Raw genomic sequence first — 13,926 nt, 5'->3', positions numbered from 1 at the left:
TTCCATTTCGTTGTGTTTGTGCCATGGGAGTGCACTGCACTCGTCAGAACTGAACGACGCAGTCCCTGCCCAGAAGAGCGTATCAGCAGCTCTGTTGCTGTTTCTCACACACCAGCAAGGCCGTAGCCTGCAAATGACACGCTCTGTCCAAAAGGAGTCATTACCTCTGTGCTTGGATTTGCCCTCGCCACAGTTGTCAGAGCTCAGCCGCACCCATTGCCAATGCAGACAGGCAAAACTGCTATTTTGCATCAATGGACTGCTTGACAGTGGGGTTAAACTGCATTAGTATCAACTTTTAGCAGGTTACCCTGTGGACACTCGGCATTTGCACTGGTGCAGATGCACCGACAGCGGCCACCGATGGCTCAAACTGGGGCAAAACCCCAGTGTAGACAAGGCTTCAGGCAGGCTGGGGAAATTCTACTAGAGATGGCCAAAGGTGGCTGTTTTACTCTCAGCACATTCTCTGGGTAGCATAGCAAATGCGTCCCTTTCAATTGAACCCTTCCCATGCTCGTCTTCCCAACAGGTAAGCACCAGGGAGCTGAGACGCAAAGACAATGAGATGTGGAACATTCGCGTCCACGCTTTTCTCCACCTGGGAGCGATCGTCGCTGTGGATGTGTTTTTCCATTTCTTCTACATCTTGACCCTTCCTGCGGACGTGAAGTTCGTGACTCGGCTCTCGGACTGGGCTTTAGGTGGGTGACCCAGAGAACCACCTTTCATTCCTGGCCCTTAGTTGCTTATTGGCCGTCTCTGATTTTAGCAGGTTTAGGAACATCTCGAGTCTGAAATGTTAACTAATATTTTTATTCAGATGCCTAAGTAATGTCGTGTAATAAGGGAAGATAAATCAAGGCCAAAATGGTTAACCGTGGATGCTTGAAGTTGGGCAGCTAAATCATTATTTAGGCAGCTAAAGTAAAAAGGCCCTGGTATGCAGAAGTGCTGAGCACCCAGCAGCTCCCATTGATCTCAGTGTGAATCGTGGGAGCTCAGGACCTCTGAAAATCAGCCCCAAGGTGTCTCGAACGGGGCACCCGGTAACCCAGAATTAGTGGCCATGTATGAACGTTTTGGCCAGGGTGCGCCTGGGCCAAAGTTCTAAGACAACAAGAGACACTGTCAAAGTATCCCACTGTCGTGTTCAACAGCGGCTTCCCCACTGTTTATCGTGACTCTGTATTCGCGGGGCCAGAGTCTGAGATTCTGGTCTCAGCCCCGCCAGCTTGAGCACGAGGCCACCAGAGGGTAAAACGCAGAGGACTTCAGTGGAGTGGCTCCAGATCCGCACTGATGTGACCGGGAGCAGAATCGGGCCTATTATGTGGGTGTGTGGACACAGGCTGAGGTGTCACAGGAGGCAGAGCCTTGACTCAAGCGCCACGGGCAACAACCAGATAAAGAGAAAACTTGCCCCTGGCTGAGCCTGGAGGTACATTTCTGGTGGAAGGTGCACTTGCCATGGTGCTTTCTGAGACCAGAATGTGGCCAAAGCTCAGCCTCTGAACTTACGGGAAGGTTTGAGAATGGAATAAAAACAAACATTGGTTTGTTTTAAAGGGTGATGCCTGTGTTAACCGCTGATACCGGTGCTGAGATGGCTGGCAGGTTCTACTATAACCATTCTCCTCGATGGATCATATGCAGGAACCAAATCCAGGAGTTTTACATATAAAAGCACAAGCCTCTACTGCTTGAGTTGAAAAGACCAGGTCTGCTAGCTCAGAGGAAATAGCAGAGTCCTAAGCCTATTATTAATTATTATTATGAACGTATTATAGCAGTGACTAGGAACCGCAGTCATGGACCAGGACCCCGTGGTGCTAGGTGCCATACAAATTCACAACAAAAAGACAATCCCTGCTCAAAAGAGCTCACAATCCAAGTTACTTCTATATGAGGTCTGGACCCCAGAGGAAAAGAGAGCCACCTTGTCTTAACTAGAGCGGGTTAAATGCATATTCTGTCAGAATTTGCAGGTGCATCTAAATAAAAAGACTTTGTGAAATTGGGTCAGTTTCACCGGAATTTTGGTTTGGAAGAAAACTGGGGGGGGGGGAGGGGGAGGAGTTCTGACACTATGAAAACGTCCCATTTTGATATGTTCCAAACGAAACATTTCAACTTTTTGGTTTGAAACCACTTTTCATTTCAATTTTTTTTATTTTGTAGGGTATCATAGTAGAAAATGAAAAGGGCAGTCTTGAAACACGTTTCAAATGACGCAAAATGGTTTTTGTTCTGAATTTTCCTTTCCAGAGAATTTCAAAAACTCTGGGGTCTGTTCTTATTAAGCACGAAGCCAGATTTCGAAATCACAAAATCCTTCGCTAAACAGAACTCCTGTCTTCTGCAGAGCTCTCATGTTAATATTAGATCATGCTACTGTTTCCCTGCCTCTCACTGGGCAGTTCTCTTTACTCCTTTTTTTGCTATGTACCATACAGCCGGCCTGGCCTACTCTAACTTGGTGTATGACTGGGTGAAAGCTGCTGTGATGTTTGGAATTATCAACACCATTGCTAGATTGGATCACCTGGACCCGCCGCAGCCCCCGAAATGCATCACCATGCTCTACGTCTTTGCAGAAACGTGAGTGCATCTAAAATGTTAATGGACCTAGGCAGCAGGAGACTCATCCAGTCAGTCCAAAGGAAATATACTGAGAAGGAACACGGCTTTGTCATTTCTCTCTCCTTGCAACCAGTTGGTCAAATAGTCCCAAGATCTTATTGGCTAAGGTCGCAAAGGAAGGGAGAATGATCCTATGCTACATGTGTTACCTAGTTAGATAGATGTGGTCGTAGGCCCAGATCCTCAGCTGGTGTCAACAGTCATTTCTCTGCTCAAGTCTATGGAGTTAGACTGATTTACACAAGCTGAGGATCTGGCCCATTACCCCTGCCTACTGATACCAGAATGGTGTAAACACATAGGATGGAGAGAAATTATTGAGTGTTGTCCAGGGGGATGTAAGCAGGAGTAATGGGATGGACAGAAGAGAAGGGACTTGTAGGCTGAATATGAGAGAGAACTTCCCGACAAGGAGATGTATTATCGTGTGGAACAGTTTCCAAAGGGAAGAGGTGGAAGTCCCATTACCTATGACATTTTTAAAACTAGACAATAGTAAAAGCAGAAAACCGTCCTTCCCCGAGAGGTACATTCAGCCAGTGAACTACGAAACCTTTCCTACCTCCGGCTTCAATGGTGGATCCGTCAGGATAATGTCGGATTGTTCCCAACTGTTCATAGTGTTACAGTGGTGTGAAAGGAGAATTACCCCCCTTTTCTGGCCCACTTCAAAATGTAGCTTACATCACTATTTATATCACTGAAATCAGTGGCCCAGAGATGGCTCTGGAAGAGGCATCTGCTTACGCCCAGGTCCCAGTGTGGCCCATTCACTTCAGTGGCGTTTGCAGAGAAATAACTGCAAAATCAGATGCTTTGGTGAAACATTTGCATCGGAGACAGTTAAAGTTAACACTGGTATTCTGCGCCTGGCAGACAAACTGGTTAATCGGGAGTAAGTTCAATGGCATTACACCAGTATAAAATGGGTGCAAGTGAGAGCAGACGTCTTTGAATGAAGATGTAATATAATGCAATTGTTAACGCTTCCCATGTTAACGTTTTTCTCTCATTTCGCCTATCTGTATTTTAGGCACTTTGACAGAGGGATTAACGACTGGCTATGCAAGTAAGTCTTCTTTGGAGGTCTGTCATCTCCACTGGGGTTTGGGGCCTTCTCTTCCATGGTCTGACTGACTCCCTGAATGGCAATGTAACTGGCTCTCAACGGCAGAAGGACATTAAGCATTATTCACTCTGGTCACAGAGAATCCTAAAGCATCTCAGTTCTCATCTCTTTGCTGATCAGCTCCCTAAGCTGTGATCCAGGCAGTCTTTTTAAAGACTGGTTTTTAAAAAAGTTTTTAAAAAAGAGCTGAGCCAATTGGTTTGGAGACAATAAGAACCAACACGAACCACCACCCAGAACTTGTCTCAAACCTTTTTGCTGAACAATTCTATCCCGGCTCGCCTCCAATCTGATTCTCTCTCACTCCGCCAAATCCAGCCCCCCCCAAATCTCAGGTTACCTCATTCTGACCATATCCCAAGGCTTATGCTGCATCCATGTCTTCCTCAGCCTTTCAGCTGTTTTCAGTAACAATAACACGCTAGTGACTGTGCGAGGAGTGTCAGTGGTCTGTGATTAAATGTTTGTGCACCAGGGAGCCTGGTAAATGGTTCATACATGGCGAGGTGGTAGGGTTGCAAACTTTGTAATATTTAAAAACTGGACACTCCAGCAGGAGTGCCGGAACCTTCCCCACCCTGAATTGTTCCCCTGAGGCCCCGTCCCAGCCCCGCCTCGTCCCCCCCAAGACCCCGCAAACATCTCCTCCTATTCCCCTGTCCCCCGTCGCTCGTTGATATTCCCCTCTCTCCCCTGCCGGGGTTGGAAGGGATTCATCTGCAGAGCCGGGGCTGGGAACTGCAGCCGCCCAATGCAGGTAGGAGGCGGCCCCGGCTGAGTAGGGGCTGGCGTGGGTAATGACCCGGCACCTCCCCACCACCCCCTCCCACATTAACTGGACTTTGTGTGTCCAGTCAGTAGATCTGACTGGACACTATCAGGTTCCCTTTTCAACCCACCTTTCTGGTCAAAAACCAAGCACGTGGCCCCCCCTAGGAAGAGGTGTCACAATAACTGTATATCGTAAAACCCATATCCTTGCGAGAGAAGAGCGGGAGGGGCTTTGTAGTGGCTTGTATTATGGTGATACGATAAAAGAAAAGGAGTACTTGTGGCACCTTAGAGACTAACCAATTTATTTGAGCATGAGCTTTCGTGAGCTACAGCTCACTTCATCAGATGCATATCGTGGAAACTGCAGCAGACTTTATATATACACAGAGAATATGAAACAATACCTCCTCCCACCTCACTGTCCTGCTGGTGATAGCTTATCTAAAGGAATCATCAGGTTAGGCCATTTCCAGCACAAATCCAGGTTTTCTCACCCTCCACCCCCCCACACATACTCATTGCTAGAGGTTTCCCAGACACCGTCCTGTCAGCCCCCCAAGTAACACTGCCCCGGCCCCTCCCGCTGCAGAATCCCATCCCCAGGGCAAACCCCCATGAAAAGACTTAGTGATTCCCTACTGGCTCTCCTCCCAGTTGCCCCACAGCAGGGTGTAACCCTCGCAGTGCCAGACGGCAGCCATCCCCAGCTCCCCACCATTTACTCCCCAGCAGATGTAACTCTTTCATTGCCAGGGCACCCCTACAAATTCTTCCTCCTCCCGTACAATCCCCAGGAGACAAAACGCCTGCAGAAGACAGTCCTGGAGTAACTCGGTTGGAAGCCAACGCTCTCCATAGAGTAATGCAGGGAGGAATTCTCTGTTCAAGCTGCAGAGCTGCTGCTCTAGTGACAACAACAACAACGAGCTCTTACACAGCACTTTCCATCCCTGGCTCCCAAAGCACAAAGGAGGGCCAGGACCACCATCCCCATTTTACAGATGGGGAAACTGAGGCACAGAGGGGTGACAAGACTTGCCCAAGGCAAAAGCACCAAGTTTAAGTTTTCCCCACCAGTGATCCACCCCCCCCCTTGCTCTGCCCCAAGCCCCCACTCCCACTCCGCCTCGGCCCCCAAGGCCCCACCCTCATTCCGCCACTGCCTGCCCCCACTCTGCCTCCTCCCCAAGGTCCCTGCCCACCAGCTGCTTGCTGCTCTCCACCCTTCCCCAAGCCCCTCCCTGGGCTGCCAGACAGCTGTGGCTGGTGGGTGCTGAACAGTCACTATTTTTCCCCCTTGGGGGCTCCAACCCCGGAGCACCCCCGGTGTCGGCGCCTATGGCCCAAGGTCATCCAACAGACCAGTAGCCGAACCAGGAATACAATGCAGATCTCCACTAAACAATACTGATCCTATTGACCCCTAGGTATGTGTACGATCACCTGGGAGAGAACCACGACGCTGTTGTGAAGGAGCTTCGGGCCACCATCTGCACCTTCGCTGTCACCACCCTGTGGCTGGGCCCCTGCGAGATCGTTTACATCTGGTCTGTCTGCAACTGCTTTGGACTCAACTTCGAGCTCTGGGTGCAGAAGTGTTTCCAGATGGAGCCCTTTGGCAGCCTGGAGGTAAGAAACTCAATGGCAACCTGCCGTCAAGTGGGGTGGATCATCTGGTTTGGGGTGACAGATGGATAAGAACACGTGTGACTTCAGGGGAGCTGTACCAGTTTACACCCGGGGCCCAAAACGCTGGCTTCATACAGCATTTTAGATTTCCGATCAAATGGGGAGCTGTAACTGAGGATCTGCAACACTGCCGCACTCCCTGGCAGTCTGCCACGGTACTGCTGTCGTCCCTGCCTCGGTTTCCCTTAGTTTGTTCAGGGATGGAACCTATATCCAGCAGCCTGCGTCTGTAACCCCAGTTCTCCGGCTGGGTTACTTGCGTCTCTCCCATTTCAGGACTGAAAGGAGTCTGGCCCCACCCAAAGTCCTTCCCGTCTCTTTAGTGGACCTTCTCTCAGTAGTCCCAGGGGTTTGGGCTTTCGGCCTGGGGCCTCTCTTCTTATCCCCTCTTTTGGGGGCTGCCCCCTTTACTGGTGTCTTCCCTTCTTTCTTCAACAGGGCAGGAATGAAGTAAGTTAAAGCAGGAACACAAAGGAAAAGTTGAGAATTCCTGTTATTGTTGCCATCCCTGGTCAGGGTTCTCAGCAGTCTCTACTCTGTGTGGGGCTAGGAGGAGGACCCAGGGCTGCCCTCTCCTCTAGGTCCCAGCCCAGGGACCCTGGGTGATGCAGTCCGGGACTTGTTTACATAAATCTTCTACTGCTTCTCTGGGCTGCTTCCTACCTCATGGCCTTGATGGTTCCTCCTGCCTGATAATCTTTTCAAATCCCTTCTGGCAGAGAACTGGTTTTCCTGGGCAGCTTCCTCCTGTCTGACCCCATGGAGCCCCTACCCTGGGGCTTTCTGGATCTCCAGCCCCCTGTTCTGGCTGGGCTGCAGCCTTTGATCCCCCCCTGTCTGTAGCTGATCCATAGGTGCAGCTGGAGAGGTGATCACTCCCTTTTTTAACCCTTTATGGTATATCTACATGAGCATCCCATCGTGGGGGTCAACAGACTCAGGCTCGCGCTACCGTGCTAAAAACAGCTGTGTAAATGCTGTCTCTCAGTCTAGAGCTCAGAGTCTGACACCCACCCCCTCCTTAGGCTTCAGAGCCCAAGCCACAATGTCTACACAGCTGATTTTCACGCAGTAGAGCCAGCCTGAGGCTGTCGTCCTGGGCTAGGTGTCTCGCTGCCATGAGCTACGTAGACGTAGCCTTAGTGTCCGTTCTCTCGTAGGGTCTATATACCGCAACACAGGAACATTCCCCATCTTTGGCTGGGAAGGGGTGACAGCCCCATCCCTCCCACCTAAAGCCCTTTGGGTACTTCAGATCACCCTCATTTTGGTTTTGAAAGGCTGGTAGAGCTGAAGGGATCACCGCTAGGGCAGGGAGGGCAGCTCAGTCCATGGCCATAGAGTCCATGGCCTTTCTGCTGGGATTACCAACAAGGAGCAGCCTTCGTGCTCCAAGTCCTCTACCTTCATGAGCAGCCACATGCGCAGACAAAATCCAAATTCCCTCCCCCCAGAGCCTGATCCAAAGCCCACCTGAGCTGCTGCGGTGCTTCAGGGGAGAGTTATTCCAGCCACAGAACTGGAGCTTCCCCTAGGGGAAAATGGAGAGGGCATCGAGGGACCCAGAACTACAACCCCTGAAGCACCCGCAGCGACTCAGGTGGAAGTAAAGTTAATGCCCAGCAGAAACAAAACATTGAATGTGTCCGCATGGAATTTTTCCAGAACCCTTTTTCATTCTGCACTTTTTTTTTTTTTTTTTTTTTGACATTTCAACTTTTTATCCCGATCTGGGATGAAAACAAACATCGAAATATTGGAATTTCCTGCAGGTCTGAAATGCCATTTTTTACTCCGTTCTAAAGACCAGTGACCCCCATCTAAATGTGGGAGCTAGTGGCCAGTAGGAGGGTGCTGCTGGGAAAGATGCAAGAAATCACATCAGGGAAACATTTCTGTTGTTTTTACCAAACCCCTAAACCATCGACCCTGACACCGACGCGCTTCAAAGAAACACGTCAGAGCTAACCATCCCCTTGCTTCTTCAAATTGAACTTGTAACCAGATTATAACCCACAAAGCCAGAGAAATCTTATTGCCCAAGGCACCATACTTCTCAGCTCCAAGGGTCCTGGGATTTCTAGTTCTCTTTGAAGATTGCTGTAAAAACCACTTCCCGTCTCCAGTCACAGCAGCGGCACTGAGGATTATGTGCAAGTGACTATCACATTCTGCTATTGTCGTGGGGCTTTAGGTTTTTCTAAATCTTAACAGCTTCCAGCCAGTGCTAATAACAATCATGGCAAAGGATCGTGCCCATAGCAGCGTGCCTCAAAGCAGCCTCCTATTACTAAGGTGCACAGGAGAGGCAAAAAATCCCTCCCATCATCTAGTACGCACTTTGCAAACATTGGGTCATTCCCTTGTCTACCTGAGTGGGACTCAGTGCAGGACCGGAGGAAAAGTTTTAACACATCCTTGTGCTCCCCCAGTCCTGGGATCCCTGGCTGCGAACAGAGCCTAAACGCTGTTGCATTCTACACATGACTGCCCACGGCCCCAGGAAACCATTCCAGCAACTGGAGATCAGCCACATGTAGCAACATCCCAGCCATGCCCCCCTCTGCAGGCCAGGCTCCCTCTCTGGAGACCAGGAGAGATGGTGGCAAAGCAGCCCTGTCCCACCGAAGGAATCGCAGAACAACGGAGCTATAGTATGGAGTGAACCTGGACTGTCTGCCTGCCTGATGACGGGAGATGCTGAATTCTTCCACTCCCATCAGCCTCCCTGTCCTGATAAGCCTACAGTCTAACTCAGGACACGACCCAGGGGTATAAGCCAGGCCAGGACAGGTGTGGGGGTCACTGAAATGGGGAGGGTTTGCTTGGCAAGGTGGCTATGAGAGGTGGAGAGAGCACCACGGCCCAGGCAGCCACAGGAGAGGAAGGAGAGAGGGGCAAAGGCAGCCGTGAGGCAGGGGGAAGAGCGTAGGGAAAATGAGAGTGACCACGTCAGCCATGGGCACGAGCCAGCATGAAGCACAATGAAATTTACTTAGGGTCTCTGCTCTCTTGGCCAGACTCGGCTGCCCCAGCTCCATCCTGGCTCCATCCCGTCCGGAGCCCCAAACGCCATTGCAGGCTGGTGCTCGCAGAATGGAAGGTGGTGGCCTCGGGCTGGCTCAGCTCACGCATTAGCCTGGTTGCCCCACGCTACTGTCCATTAGCGAGGGGGATCCTCACTCTGCTATGGGCACTTTACACAGAGCAGATCTTTGTGGGCAGCAGGCCCAGTCCCAAGGAGGGCTGCCAATTTTGGTTGGGCATATTCCTGGAGATTGACTCACATGACATCATCTTTAATTCAAGGTTAATCTTTAATTCCTGGAGACTCCAGGCCGATCCTGGTCCTGGGAGTCCCTCCTGGAAGGTGCTGAGTGCCCCCAGCTCCCACAGACTTCACGGCTCAACACCTGGCAGAATTGGGAGCCTGAGTGCCAAATGGAGGGAGACAACGAATGGGCCAGAGAGAGGAGCGACAAGACTAGAAAGGAAGGATGGTTCAGGTTGTTTGCACCTGCGTTCGATTCCCTGCTCTACCACAGATTCCCTGTATGATCTTGGGCGCACTGAACTCAGTGGGAGTGAGGCCTTAGTCTCTGCACACCTCAGTTCCCCATCTGTATAATGGGGGTAATAGCACGATTGTTCCTCACGGGGATGCTCTGAGGCTAAAGATGGCGTGGTGTTCGGATACCACAGTCGTGGAACCTGAGATAGAAAGATGGGCTCTCAGAGAGCACAGCTAACAAAAATCCCACTCCCCTTAGCAGGCAGCGCTCTCCCCTTACACTCCTATCCCTCTGTTTCACCGGGCAGGCCAACATGTCAGAGCCGATGTCTCGGCGGATTAGAGGGATCTTCGGGGCTGCAAACTTCTGGGCCATTGTCCTCTACAACGTCCTTGCCCTCAACAGCCTGGACTTCACGCTGCTGGTTGCCAAGAGAATCCTCCTGACAGGTAAAGCCCTTCTGGTCTCCCTCAGATGAACAAGCCCTTTTTCTTTGCCTACAGGAGTCACTACACCAAACTCAAACCAACGACCCCCCCAGTCTGGCACCCTGATTTAACAGGAGGAGCGTTAGCGTATATGCTCCTTGGGGTAGGGACCATCATTTCTTGCCATGTTTCTACAGGGCCTAGCACACTGCGGCTCTGACCATGGTTTAGACCTGTCAATGCTATTGCAACATAAATAATAATAACAGGGATTTATTTCCCCACTTCCTCCTTCTTCCATTACAGCTACTATTCCCATGAATTTGGCAGACACACGCTCTCTTGATTTAGTTGGGGATTGGTCCTGCTTTGAGCAGGGGGTTGGACTAGATACCTCCTGAGGTACCCTGATCTTCTATGATTCTATGATTCCTCACCAGCCTTGTATTTCTAACAGCTTCTTAGGCATCTGTATTGGATCCCTTCTGTTATTAAATCCCATTCATTCTCCCATCCCCTAATAACCTACCCTGACGGCGTGTTTCTCACCGAGAGGTGGCAGCAGCATGTTGAAACAGCCTGGGCTATAAGTAGCTGACTGAGTGGTGTCCCGTCCCCTTCCAGGCTCCCCCACGGGACTGACCGGGGCTCAGGAGGGGGATAACGTGTGACCTGGGGGGTTCAGAACATCAGAAGTTTCTGATGGCTGAGTTCATTGTCGGAGCTAGTCGTATTACTCATTGAGAGGTCCTGTTTTAACAGGCACAGGGTCTAGATCTCTCTTTCTCTGCTATGGAAACAGTTGTGGCTTCTAACGTTGGCAGACCCGTGTCCAGTGGAATTATGGCCCTGTACTAGAAGCTCTCCCGTCGGCATAATTACTCTCCACCTCAACGAGAGGCAGAAGCGATGTTGGCAGGGAGCGTGTCCCACCAACATAGCACGGTGTGAACAGAGCTTTAAGTTGATGTACCTTACGGTGCTCAGGGAGGGTGGCTTTTTCACACCCCTGAGCGACGTAACTTACATCAACTTACGCAGTTGTGCAGACAAGCCCTAAGTGGGACGAAGGAGTCTGTCTGAGCTTGGGGAGCTGAGAAAGTATTTCCACAGGATTCAAAGCTGGGAGGGCCTCATGGTTTATAGAAGACCGTGCTACTTTGGCAGATCTGGGCCCACCCCTGGAGAACTCCGCCCCAATGGATGAGTGCAGATAGGGTCAGATCCAAAGCCCAGGGAAGTCGATGGAAAGAGTGCCATGGATTGCCATGGGCTGTGGATCATGCACAGACATGATTCCCCATGTTTATCACCTCTCAGGACCTGCCCCGCACCGAGCAAGGATGCTGAGTTGCATTCAGACTAGCTTTGGAGAAGAACCTCACCCTTTTCATTAGCGCCCAAGTCAAGCTGACTGTCTGTCCCTCTGGCTCGCAGGTTTCCCCCTGAGCACCTTGTCCATCTGGTTCGTCACCTACTGTGGAGTGCAGCTGATCAAGGAGAGGGAGCGCCTCCTGGCAATAGAAGAGGAGAAACGAGACAAAGAAAAGGCAGCATAGAGATGAGAAGAGGATTGGCCCAGACACCTCAGTGGCAGCATCACTTCCTCCCAGCCATCCAGACCAAGACCCCTGCAAATGGGGCTCTCCAGCATTATTTGCAATCAAGCGACTGTATCTTACCCATGTACAAACCACCTGTAATAAAAACCTAGCTTAAATAAAGATTTTCCATAAGACTTTAATAGGCTTTTAATATGCTCCGATCAGATGGCAGGCTAAGTTATTTTAGATCCATTTAATAGATGCTAAGACCTTTATGGTCATCTGGTCTGACCTCCTGCATAACACAGGCAGTAAGGTTTCACCCACTGATCCCAGCATCTCGAGCCCATAACTTCTAGTGGAGCTAAAGCATTCGGTCCTGCTGCAAGACACAACACCGGGTGTTTCAGAAGAAAGCATTTCCCCTGTCATGCACCGGGTAATTGTTCTTCCCATAGGAAGGGAAGGATTCCTTCCTGTTCCCAAGAAGAGAGGGTCATCTTATACCCTGAAGCATGCAGTTTGGTTACTGTTTTCTTATCCTATCTAACTATAGCTTCCTAGTATGGATCTGAAAATTACCCAGCCCTTCACTAATGCATTCTGGGTGCTATGCATATGTTTCAATCGAATCTCTGTATAACAACAGAGGCCAACATAACATCTATATAAAAAACCCCAAAATCTTAAAGCACCAAAATGATTAGGACTGGAGAAAATGCTTGATAGTGACAGAGTTAGAGAGCTCAGCCTTCAGCTTGCCAGAAATAAAACAGACTTGATTACGGTATATAAGTATCTTCAAGGGAAGAAAATTGTTAGGGGGCTTATTCCTTCACCCACTTACTTCCCTGGTCCTTCTTGCATGAACAGAGAGCAACAATACCCGAAGTCCAAAGGTGCAAACAATTCAATGTTTATTGGGGTGAACTTCCAGCAAGCATGATTCCAGTTTCCTTCCTTAGTGTCCCCCTTCCCAGGCTCTGACACCACAGAGCCTTACCTGTGTCCCTGTTCCCATTTCCCCCTTTAGCTAAACATGATTCCAATTTCCCCACCCCCATTCCCTGTTCCCATTCCCCCCCACCCACCCACTTCCTGATTGACTGCAGACTATATAGTAAAACTTGAGTTCTGCTTAGCTATACCTGAACCAATCATTTTCCTGAAATTTAACTAACCAATCTTAACATGATTATGTAACCAATTATATCGCACCACCTTAATTAGTCTACACCCAGCAAAATTAATTATACAGCAGACAGGAACAATCACAGAACCAGACAGAGATTATACAGACAAACAATAGCAAAGTGGGAACTGTAATGACAAAACAATACAGAAGTCAGGATTTCACATCCCAGCTATTGATAAGTGAGTTCTTGCCAGACAGGATGCTATCAAACTAAGTTTCCTTTTACATTTTCTAGGCGCTTCCCTTTCTCTGGAGGCGATAGGCATTATCAGGACAGGATTGTATCCTAACAGCCCAATAGCACCTTCTTTCGATGTGACTAGTTTGGAATGTAAGGATGTGACCGGTCGCTTCCCAGCTTATGGTTGCCTCTGTTGCTTAGCCAAATACCTTAGCCAAAGAACAGGGCCTCAGACTGTCACAGTAAGAGAAGGCCCTTACACTGGCAGACAGTGATTTTGATTCTTTCTTTTATACCTCTATCACTAGCCAAGTGATAAGAATACACCTAAATTCTTAGAGTCTAGGCCTTTACAGACAGGCCTGAATATCTATATCCTAACAAAAATAGCAAATACTAAAGGGCTCTTTAATCTAGCAGAGAAAGACATAACAAGAGCAAATTCAAGTTGGAAATTAGGCATACATTTTTAACTGTGAGGGTGATTAACCATTAGAACAAATTCCCAAAGTGGTGGATTCTCCATCTCTTGATGTCGTCAGATCAAGATGCTGCTCTGGAAGATGTGCATTAGTCAAAATCAAGTTATTGGGCTCAATACAGGGGCAACAAGGTGAAACTGAAGGATTTGTGCTATACAGTATCAGAGGGGTAGCCATGTTAGTCTGGATCCACAGAAACAACGAGGAGTCCAGTGGCACCTTAAAGACTAACAGATTTATTTGGGCATAAACTTTCGTGGGTAAAAAACCCACTTCTTCAGATGCATGGAGACATGCATCTGCTATACAGGAGGTCAGACTAGTGGTGCCTTCTGCCCTTAAATTCTAA

General features: G+C 49.4%; 1 protein-coding gene across 1 annotated transcript in view; it reads left to right on the top strand.

Annotated features, from left to right (window-relative positions):
- Positions 1–11,734, top strand: part of HHATL (hedgehog acyltransferase like) — a 31,908-nt gene extending 20,174 nt beyond the window's left edge. Inside the window, exons 6-11 of the mRNA XM_077809527.1 lie at positions 533–704; positions 2,457–2,601; positions 3,677–3,712; positions 5,974–6,175; positions 10,055–10,196; positions 11,613–11,734. Coding sequence (XP_077665653.1) covers positions 533–704; positions 2,457–2,601; positions 3,677–3,712; positions 5,974–6,175; positions 10,055–10,196; positions 11,613–11,734 — 819 coding nt within the window. The remainder of the gene's footprint in view (positions 1–532; positions 705–2,456; positions 2,602–3,676; positions 3,713–5,973; positions 6,176–10,054; positions 10,197–11,612) is intronic.
- Positions 11,735–13,926: the final 2,192 nt, after the last annotated feature.

Source organism: Eretmochelys imbricata, chromosome 2 (genome assembly GCF_965152235.1).
Source record: "Eretmochelys imbricata isolate rEreImb1 chromosome 2, rEreImb1.hap1, whole genome shotgun sequence".
NCBI lineage: Eukaryota > Metazoa > Chordata > Testudines > Cheloniidae > Eretmochelys > Eretmochelys imbricata.
This window is presented reverse-complemented; position numbering and strand designations above follow the sequence as displayed.